This window comes from Lolium rigidum, chromosome 6 (assembly GCF_022539505.1).
Source record: "Lolium rigidum isolate FL_2022 chromosome 6, APGP_CSIRO_Lrig_0.1, whole genome shotgun sequence".
Taxonomy (NCBI): domain Eukaryota; kingdom Viridiplantae; phylum Streptophyta; class Magnoliopsida; order Poales; family Poaceae; genus Lolium; species Lolium rigidum.
In genome coordinates, this window is record NC_061513.1 from 120,510,865 (window position 1) to 120,521,671 (window position 10,807).

The 10,807-nt window shown below is 39.7% G+C and overlaps 1 protein-coding gene across 2 annotated transcripts; it reads right to left on the reverse strand.

Annotated features, from left to right (window-relative positions):
* Positions 1-737: 737 nt before the first annotated feature.
* On the reverse strand, positions 738-9,154 carry LOC124661029 (HEAT repeat-containing protein 6). Of its 2 annotated transcripts, XM_047198891.1 has the most exons (18): positions 8,476-9,149; positions 8,269-8,371; positions 8,108-8,195; positions 7,855-7,949; positions 6,384-6,566; positions 5,550-5,801; positions 5,051-5,146; positions 4,860-4,954; positions 4,704-4,767; positions 4,530-4,617; positions 4,354-4,424; positions 4,109-4,194; positions 3,941-4,025; positions 3,569-3,642; positions 2,759-2,865; positions 2,354-2,469; positions 2,191-2,268; positions 738-1,435 (listed from the first exon to the last, which is right to left on the reverse strand). In XM_047198891.1, the coding sequence occupies exons 1-18, from the start codon at positions 8,556-8,558 to the stop codon at positions 1,205-1,207; spliced, it is 1,995 nt and encodes a 664-aa protein (XP_047054847.1). In that variant the 5' UTR covers positions 8,559-9,149; the 3' UTR covers positions 738-1,204. The 2 variants fall into 2 exon arrangements, 1 of the variants encoding a protein (XP_047054847.1); XR_006990066.1 differs by lacking the exons at positions 738-1,435; positions 2,191-2,268 and having other exon boundaries at positions 2,759-2,881; positions 8,476-9,154.
* Positions 9,155-10,807: the final 1,653 nt, after the last annotated feature.

A 10,807-nucleotide genomic window follows, 5' to 3' on the forward strand; every position in this document is an offset into this window, starting at 1 on the left:
TTAAGCACCCCATGAGGGTAAGATAAAAATACTACTCCATCAGATTTAGACAAATCTCATACGTCTATTCATAGATAGAGGTAGTATATTACTTAAAGAGAGCATATAGGTCCAAAAAAAACATATGCGTATTTCTCTCAGAGTAAGATTCATGCAATAAAATGCAGCAAGTTTCTCCAAGGAAAGAAATAGAAAGAGAAAATCCATCTAGAGCAAAGAAAATAATGGATGTAGATGTTTAGTCAGCCGAGTGGACACAACCAAACAGGTAAAATGGACCAGCAAGTGGCCCCCCAAAGGTCAAACAAAGCCTATAGCAGGTCCATGAAACCTCCGAGTTCACAGTTGCCTGAAAAGCTGGAACAGCTGCTGCCTTCTGTTGCCATCAGTGTTGTCAACTTGCGAGCTATTCACCATTAACCAGTGTCCGATCAACCAACAAAACAGGCTAAACTCAGGAAAGCATTTAGTGCGCAAAAGCTACGGAAGTAGACAAGAGCATATAGCACCGAGGGGCATCCCTGTTCAGAAAGGTTACGGCCTATAGACACTGGAACAATGGAACAGTGCCTTGCCATTTATGGCGGTTGGTGCTCCAGCTGAAATGGCCGGCATTCATTTCCTGTTGTGTTGACAGATCCAAAATGAGAGGAAAGATAACACGGATGATGAAGAGTCATCATCATGCCTGTGGTCTAACTAAGCATATTCAAGTCACAAGCCAAAGATACAAGTCATAACATCCGGAATAAATAATTCATATCCATGAATAAATAATTCGAACAATTCATATCCATGATTATATGGAACATAATCCATAATTTTGGGCTTGCAGAACTCCAGTGGAATAAGTCCCTCAAGTATATATCTGATACATATATGCACACTAACAATCAACAAATATGATGTACAACATGGCCACACCTGGAAGAAATTCAAGAACTACTTTTACAACAGAATACAACACCAGAGACAGTTCTGCATCGACCCGAGTCTGGCTATAGCTGTCAGGAGCTCTTGCATGCTGCCCAAGATCTGAAATCGCCCAACTCGGCAGCTTCGTCCAATTCATGGAATGTATTAATGTACAAGTCGGGTTGCCTCTCCTTATTGGAAGCAGTGAGTTTGCTTCCCTGAAGTTAGATGACCAATATCTTGCTGCTTGTTAATGGGAGTGGAGACCACCATTGATTTGTTTTGTCACTCACGCTATGCTTCTAGCCAATTGCTCAAATCTCTGAGCAATGGTTTGCTGGTTTCCACTTGTATAGACAATGAGCAAGGACTGTACAGCAGAGGACAACATAACTTTCTGCGATACATTTGGGCTGAAACCATCCTCATCATTTATGGTCTCACTTGCCAGAGGCTGGTCCTCGGCACTATTGAACAAAGAGCATAATGACTTTAGCCAGTCTTCTAGAAAGGATGACTTCTGCTTAAAATGGCACGTGAATTACAAAGAAAATGGTCAATTACAAAGAAATTGGAGTATTGAGCATTTAACCAATAGTACTCCCTCTGTATTTCGAGCCAAAACTTTGACCAATAAAATACAAGTTGTATGACACCAAAAGTATATTGTTAAAAACGTCTTTCAAATATGAATCCAATGATATACTTTTAGTGAAATATAACTCCTTTTTTTTCAAATTGTTAGTCAAAGTTTTACCTCGAAATGCTTGGTGGCCTTATATTTCGGGACGGAGGGAGTAATAGAATTTGACTGTAGGCTGCAGAAAAGGAATGATATCTACCAGGACCTGGCAGTATCTGTGTTTTTTTTTTCTCTGCATAGATTATGTGATATTTCTTTAAGTTGATACATATTACATAGAGCTAGAGTAGATACGTAATTATGTATGAACTTAAAGAAATTAAGTTCCAGAACTACGTAATAGAGGAAACAGACTTTAAAATCGTATTGTTAAAAACACTGCAAAGTTAAAATCCGTATTGTTAAAAACACTGCGAAGTTAAAATCCGTATTGTTAAAAACACTGCAAAGTTATTTCTATGTTTGGTATTATCATACATGACAGGGCATACGCATGCTCGTGAAACTGATGAACCCACGTTCCAAAAATACTATAATCATACGGTCCGAGCTCAATTATATTTGCTACCAAACAACAATACCACACGTAATATATCAACAAAAACGCTAATACACAAGCACAAGTCCCTTACCTTGATAAGAAAATCTTTCAGGCTTTGGTCATCCTTCGGTGAAACAAAACCAAGTAAATGAAGAGCAGTAAATGTAAGCTGTAATTGAAAAAACCAAAGCTTCAAATAGGCTGTGAAACATGTTTTGGGGTAAGTAAAATCTACAAGAATCAGCAACACGGACCTGTTTCTCAAGGTTGTCCCGGTGTTTGAAGTTTGAAGATGATAAATTGTTTGAATAAAATGACTCAAGAACATGCTCGAGACCTTGAATAACATCTGGAAATGAGCTCCCATAATCTACACAGGAGAGGGAAGAGGTCAGCGTTCAGCAGCGAGTTGAATTCAGTAGGAGAATGATTACACAGGCAAGACACAAATTCAAAGAAATGAAATATACAGCATCATCATCATATCATCAAATAAAACGTCAGCTAAAATAGATATGCAAATACAATCTAAAAATAATGAAACAAAGTTTTAATTGATTGGAAATTTTAATTCATGTGGTATTATGACTTCATATGGTATTAGCAACCTGTGCAAGGTTAACTAAAAAAACAGAAAATAAGGCATTTGGAGGACTAACCGAGTCTTGTGACTGGCACTGCTAAAGCAACAGCAGCATGCATCCTTATCTTATAATTGTTTGAGTCGCGGAGCAGTAATAGAAGTATGCTATAAACACTTGATGCCCTGTAATACAGAACACCTGAAAATCAGAACCAGTAACATATGAAGTTGGAGTATTCACAGAGGTACCACGGCACCACGGACTCATGATCAATGGCTTCATAAGACGACACTAACATGGGACTGGTTAGGAGACAATGTCAAATCTAGTTATCCAAATATATAGTCTTAGAGCAATTATAAGTGCAGTCAATCACAAAAGTTCTTGCAGCATGCCATCAGCTATACTCAGCATGTTGGGTTGTGCGGATGTGACATAGGCAACCACTTGTCTATCAAAATGGAAATTGAGATGGACATGTTGTTTTGGCTCTGAATTAAGATGTACTATAATAACACAGCAGTCTATGGCATTATAGCACAGAAACCTTAGATACTGGTGTATTTTCCATATAGCACTTCCAGTTGATAAGATTGACAATGAAGAACGAAATACCAAGCAACCCTCTGGCTGATTAGTTCCTTAAAACGAACAGATGACGAATAGAAGATATGAGTTAATGTTGTGTTTGATTACAATTAGAATACAACATGTTTTCACATTGTGCTTCACCTTCTGTGGGTGGATATATCATGTATGCTTCCAGAAGATGAAGAAATGATGCGATACTTGCTGAATAAAAATTCCAAAGCAGAAAGGATGCACAGAACTTTCTGAGGAATTCAAAGAAAAAAAAAAGAGTTGTATAATGTACAAAAATCATACCACTGCATGTCTGAAAGTCTCAAGGTGTCATTCATGAATAAGTTGCTAAGAGCATGGCAAACATTCCATTGAACCTGAATGACAAGCAAACGAGATGTCAAATGGAAGTAGTTATTCATGCCAACAATCACTACATTCAAATCAACAATCACTTATGATAGAAATTTATAAGGCAAAACTAGAGGCAAGTTCTTGAACTTGTATCTCTGCTAACTGAGATGTTCCTCATAAAGACAAAAGAAGGTAGATGTGCTTTTTTTATCCCGCCTTAACACAAGAAAATGTCTCAGGAACTAGGACAATTATGTGGTGACAACAAGGTATTCCGCGAATGAATTGGGTTGCCTTAAGTACAGTTATTTCTTGCATTACCTTTACATTTCCAGTTGTCACACAAGACATCAAAGCCTGTACCATTCTTTCGAGCCAGACAGGATCTCCGCAAAAATCTGAATTGCTGTTGTTGAAGTTCACAAAATTGTAAGCCAGAGAAACAAGCTAAGAAAAATTACAATTGATGCTCCCAGAATATTAAGCAACCTTGGCTCATCAACTGCGTCAGAATGATGATTGAATCTGATAAACCTTGAAAGATATCCAAGAGCTCTAACAGCATTTGACTTTACCTGAATGAACATAAACAAGAAAATAAAGTTGGGACCCTTAGTTATAGAAATATACAGACAGCTCCATTTTCTTTTCAATTTACCATCAAATAATGTGTCCCACATTTACTGTCCATAGCTAAAAGCCTAAAACACGTTAGTTGACTAAGGCAGGCTTACCTTTTCGCCATCTTTCGTCAGGCGCAAAGCAATTTCAACCAACAAAGATATGGTTGATTTATCTAGTACACCTGCAATTGAAAAAAATGATAGTTGGGAGATAAGCATGTGATATCAGAACATACTACAGATTCTGCAATCAACTAAGTAACTAACCAACAACATGAAATACATACCTGCAGACGGATCTGCTTGCAATTCCAATGCTCTAAAACGAATAGAAGAACAAAGATTTGCCAAAGCCCATGAAGCAGTTATACGGACCTAGACATTTGCATTGATGGTAACAATTATTACTTCAGTAACTTGGGAATAATGGGCAAGCATTAAGAGACATTCAAATATCATACTGGAGTTGATGAATTTCGTGTGTTAAACTCAATGGCTTCTATGAACTCGCCAGGTAGACTGGGACTGCAGGAGGAAATAATGTGTTACGCAATATTGACCATCTTCCTTCAAGTAAGCACTTAAAGCTGCAGCGTAACCAAAATTCTGAAACTTACCTCAACAGTATTTGAGAAAAACATGAAACAATACCAATGGCTCGACATGCAGCTGATCTCACAGTAGCAACTGTATCACTCAATGCTGCATGAACCTACACATCGACAATGCCACACTTACGATGAAATTTCTGAACATGATAGGAAAACACAGTAAAACACACTAATGGACACTAAACTTAGTAACTTACAGATGAGGAAGTCACATAATCTTTCTTGTTTACTGGCAGGGAGAAGAAAACATCAGAAGTCATGCCAGCAAAACATGTGAGTGATGCTGTCCTGACCTACAAACAGAGCGTACTTTGTTTAGTCCATGAGAAAACAGACACACAAAATGGAATACCTTCAGCAATACATAAAAGCATTTCCACCAAGTTTCATGGAAAGCCACTATATGTACTGGTAATGTCACAAGAAAAGCAGCTTCTTCATCTGAAACACAAAGTATAATTATCTGAAGATGAGAACGCATAATTTTAAATCAACTATCATAAACAGTACCAATAAACCTAAGCATAAACTAGTTGGTTGCTTTCACTAAAGCGACAAGCATTCCATCACTAATCTGCTCCACTATGTTAGCATTAACACCACAGATTGTTGGGAAATCAATTAAATCAATCAGTGTTGTTCCAGATTAAATATCAAAATAAATGAACAACCCAGGTTCTAGAGGTTGTAAATTACCATAGCAGAGGCATGTGATAATCCTCGAGGTAGATGGGTTTCTATCACCTCAATCCAACGGCTGGTTCCAAGTGTTATGTCCAAATTGCAGTTTTGTGATGGTCCAGGCGCTTCAATTTCAAAGTGGGGCGCAGATTTAATATTTTTATTTACAGTACAGTCAGAAATCTGCTGAATATCGAGCAATCTACATTCTTTGAGGTCATCTGCTCCCTTGAATCCAGATGAAACACGCAAACACTCATCGATTACCTGACAAACAGAACCACACCATATTAAAGCATAATAGAAAAGTTCTAACACCCAAATCGAATAATAACAAAATAACTGCTGCAATATGGGAAAATCCAGGTGCTATTTATAATGCCCTATACCAACTAGCAAAGTTCGTACAAACCTGAGCACGGAATATTCAGGCGCCATGTAACAAATACTTAATAAAATAGTCTAAGAATAGTGCAATGCAATTCAATCAGTATTAATCTACGTTGGACAAAAGGTAAACTATAAATCCAACTTTACGTACTATATCATATGGCAATGTTGATATTGTGAACAATAAAACAAATTTTAAACATCACTAGGATATGTACAGCAATGTGTAGCAAATTGATAAATGGGGAAAACCAAGACGAATGCAAGGTTGCAGATTACCCAATGTGAAAAACATATCAAGTTCCTTGCGAAAGGAAAAAAGAAATAGTTGGCTTAGAGAAGATAAAAGTTCCCAAATGTCAACAGACTATAAATGACATAGAAGAACAAAATACTTAAAACTATAACATAGAAAATAGATTTTTATCTACAAAAATTAACATTTACAGAAAACACTACCTTCATACCAGCTACAAGACATCTTCCCTTAATTGACAATTCTTCTTTAGGAGGCCCAAAGTTAGCATCACATTTTTGGTCTTCAAAGCTTTCAGCTTGCAATAAGTCAAGAACAATGTCTCGAACTTCTTCCCAAATGATGTTTGCACAGCTTGGATAATTATGAACCACTGATCTCAACACCTGGGCACATATAAAGGGAATAATATTACCACAAGAGTGTCAACTGGGCATTTGCAAGTATATTTAAAGGTTAAATATCAATGTCCTGCAATAACGCGCTGAGAATCATTTCTATGGCTACATGCACATCTTATTTGGTAAGCTTGTACTCCATCTGTCCCACAATCTAAGATGTTATTACAGCCAATATAGGTTGTAATCGGTTGAGAAAACTTCCAGAATATAATGTGTATTGCGTTTCCCCACTTGTCTCGACAATTTTTTAAGGGATTAGTTTACGTTTCCTTGTCTTATACAAAGTCATCTATTTTCTCACATCAATTGTTCAGTGGTTTTCCTGCCCAAACCTGGTGTAATTTTCCCTCAATGTGCGTTCTCTAATTTCCGTGCCAAAATCTATATGGCTTATATCAAGGAACGGAGGGAGTATTACAAGAAGGGAAGAATCATTCTAATTCGTTATCCATTTTCTGTCAATGAAAATGGCCATTTATACACAAAACAACATTGTTTATGGATGTATAATTCTACACATGAAATATCAAGGACAACTGCATTACACGATACAATATGAAGCTCAGCCTCCATCATAGGTTTCTTGGAATTATAAAACGTAGGGATGGGTAAAACAGGATCGGATATCATGTACTATGGATTTCTACAGGATCCCAGAACAGAGGAATTTAGCAGTGATGCCTCTGGATGATCCACAGGAAATGAACACAGCAATTTGGAGAGGAATGGGGAGAGTAGAGAGAGATAGAGAGAAGGTGCATTAGACTTCTCAAGGAAAAATGAATGAACTCTGAGCTCATGTTGGATTCCCTATGGAATTAGAGTCAACAGAATGCACTCCACATGAATTTACAGCCCCAGTCCTACGATCTAAAGAGCTGTTCTAGGAAAAATTCCTGAGAAGCTCCAAAAATCCTACAATCCAACCAGAAAAACGAGCAAGGTATCAAATACATGGTTACAAAGAGGTTTTAGACCATAAAAATTCCCCTCTAGGGGATACCAACATTTGTTAGAGTTTATGCTGGAGGGAACGAGCATGATGCCCAATACTTGATTATTATACAGGGTTTGGCACATGGACACCCTTCTATTAAAACAAATAAGCAATATCTACATTGGTTCCAAGAGAAAAGTACCATAAAGTAAACAGAAAAAAGAACAGTAAAATTGACTAACAAAAACTACATAAGAAGTCAAATATCCAAACAGATACCGAAGATAAAAGAAGGTGCAAAAGTGCCATCTTTAAGCATAGCGGAAGATGACTTGCCTGGAGAGCTCCACATCTAATGCTGAAATGCATTTCCCCTTCTATACAATGAAGAAGAACAGCTACCACACTTGACTTCTGCTGAGTAGATGGTCCTGAAAAGCTCGCATCGGTGTACACAAATGTCACAACTCAGGTGTTCACCCAAACTAATTTTGCAATATGATAATTTCTAGAGTCTTCTAAGATAATAACTCACTTGAGCAATATGCAGCAAATTATTCATTAAATTTTAAAATTAAGAGGGTCTAACCTGCACAACCATCAATGAGAACTCCAAAGACACCTGAAGAAGGTGGTACCTTTGCAAATGCTGCTTCCAAGCAGCTTAGAACATTAACCTGTTATTATATCCATGTAAGGTACAAACAACTATTGGTTCCCGAATAAAGGAATTAATATTGAAAAACTAACCATCAAGGCATAATGCTCATTTTTATTTGACTGGCTGTCCAACAATCTACAGCACATGGCTGTAATGACATTTGGTAACAACTCCTTCGGCATGCGAGCATACCTGTCCATCAAACATAGTGTCAAATATATGACATATCGAGTAAGAGAAACTAAAACTAGATACACTGTGTGTGTGTGTGGGGGGGGGGGGTAGGTAGATCATACGGTGTAGCAGATATCAGAAAGATGAGAACTCTGAACAATGCTGGAACCAATGTAGCTTGAGTTTCACGCTGTATCAAGTACATTACACCTGCCAAACCAAAAGATAAGTGTTACGCAAAATTTGGATAAAACATAAGAAAATCTATTTCTGCAAGTCACAAGGAAATGATGAATGAGTGAAATGGACAAAGCAATGTGAGCAGTAGAGGGGGAAGTGGAGCGGGCAGCGCGGGTGTGAATGAACCACCCTAGGATTAGCCGTGGCTCACCAACTCAATAATAATGAAAAGCTCATCCGGCTGTGCCCTCTGTTAATTGTTTCGGCTTGCTTTATACACCTCCTTGTGTAAGCTGTTTTTAGCATTTATTAGCTCTGCTGGGTGGCCGCTTAGTGTCAAACTAAATGTGTGCTTAACTCTTAATTGATGATCATGTGTTGGGACATAAGAGCATCTCCAGCAGATGAAAACAAATGCGGTGCCCAAAAAACTGATTTATAGGGCACAAAAAGCCAAAAATAATGCTCCAACAGATGATGTATGGTGATACAAATTTTTTGGGCGGCCCTGCTGCAAATTTGCAGCACCAACCCTATTCCCCAAAACAAATCGGCCACGAGGATGGCCAGACAGAACGTGTGAATCAGTGTGTGAAAACTTTGCGTTGCATGGTTTAACGCCAGTTGAAACCCCCCGCGCGCTTCCGCGCTGCTTCCGGGCGCGACCGCCCCCCACCGCCACAGGCGAAATCCCTGTCCAATCGCCTAGAAATTGCACTGACGCCGCTCCCTGGGCCACGCCTCCCCAGCCTCCTCTGGCAGCTTGGGTTGGCCGCCCCGGTCGCCATGAATCTCGATCCGTCGCCGAGCAAATTGTGGCCAGCCGCCTCCCTCCGCCGGTCGTCTCTGGGGCCATGCCACCCCGTGGACCTTTGTTTTCGTGGCCGGGTGGTGCCCCGCGGCACGCGCACGACCCACCCATGACCGGCACAACCGATGCCACCTAACGCACGCTGACGAGATCTGGCCACAGCGAGCCTGGCGCCATCTAGAAGTGGAGACCCTCCCGCCGGCCTTCTTCCCTCTGCCATGGCGAAGACGCAGCCACCTATAGCTACCGGCTGACGAGCTTCACCTTGCATACAAGGTGTTTGACAAATTTTGTCCTTTTACTCTTCTTTTCTAGTTTGTTTTACTTCTAAATTTATTGTTGCGATGTAGTAGTAGTTTGACACAATTATTATTGGATTGTAGATGAGTTCGAGTTTGTATGATTCCTCGTCTGATGAGGAGTTTGATATGAATGAAGATAAAGACATTGCTTTGATTGTTGCATTGCACAAGAACGAGAGGCCGAAACATGGAGGTTCCGCTATCGGTTGTGAGAGGCTGCGGAGGGCGAGGATTGAAGGGAACAACCGGATGATGCTCAACTACTTTGTGGGGGAGTCGGTGTACCTGAAGCGATACTTCCAACGCAGGTTTAGGATGGGAACTGAGTTTTTCCAACACACTATGGAGATCATCTACAATATCCTGCAGGGGTGTCTATACACAATCCTCATCTATTCAATGATTGGATATGAGTGGAAAGTTGACAAGTTCTTCTATTTCCTATTTTTCATAATTGCAAGTTTCAACTACTTCATATTGTTTGGCATGATGTTGGTGGCATTGACCCCATCTGCGATGATCGTTGCATGACCGTTTTTTTGAGTAGATGAGGAATTGCGCCGGAGATCTTGGACATTGCACCATCCAGAAGGTGACCGCCGCATTGCGCATGATGGCATATGGAATTCCAGCGGATCTTGTTGATGACCACTAGGCAATGGGTGCAAAGCCATCAAGTGTGTCAAGCGCTTTGCAGTTGCTATTCTTGAGGTGTTTGGTCCTGAGTACTTAGAGAGCACCCAATGCTCAAGACATAGCTAGGCTTTTGGAGATCAACAAAGCCCGTGGTTTTCAAGGTATGCTTGGCTCAATTGATTGCATGCACTGGAGATGGAAGAACTGTCCTGCAGTATGGCATGGACAGTTCAAAGGACGCAAGAAGGATTCCACCATCATTCTAGAAATTGTGGCCAATCAAGAGACATGGATTTGGCATGCTTTTGGGGATGCCCGGTTCTTGCAACAACATCAATGTTCTTCAAAGGTCACCACTCTTTAACTCTTTGCAAAGCTAGCCATGGGACCGGTGGAGTTTCAAGCAAACGGCCACACATACAAAATGGTTTAGTACCTTGCGGATCTCGTTGAGAAGTGGTGATCATGGTCTGGCCAACAAACTGGCTAGTATGTGAGATGAACTCTATGTTGTACGCATGATTT

Coding starts and splice junctions, on each gene's coding strand:
- LOC124661029 (XM_047198891.1), bottom strand. CDS start 8,558: ATGTACTTGATACAGCGTGAAACTCAAGCTACATTGGTTCCAGCATTG. Junction 5,802..6,383: donor GTCTTGTAGCTGGTATGAAG/GTAGTGTTTTCT, acceptor TCTGTTTGTCAG/GTAATCGATGAGTGTTTGCG. Junction 4,195..4,353: donor TGACGAAAGATGGCGAAAAG/GTAAGCCTGCCT, acceptor ATGTTCATTCAG/GTAAAGTCAAATGCTGTTAG.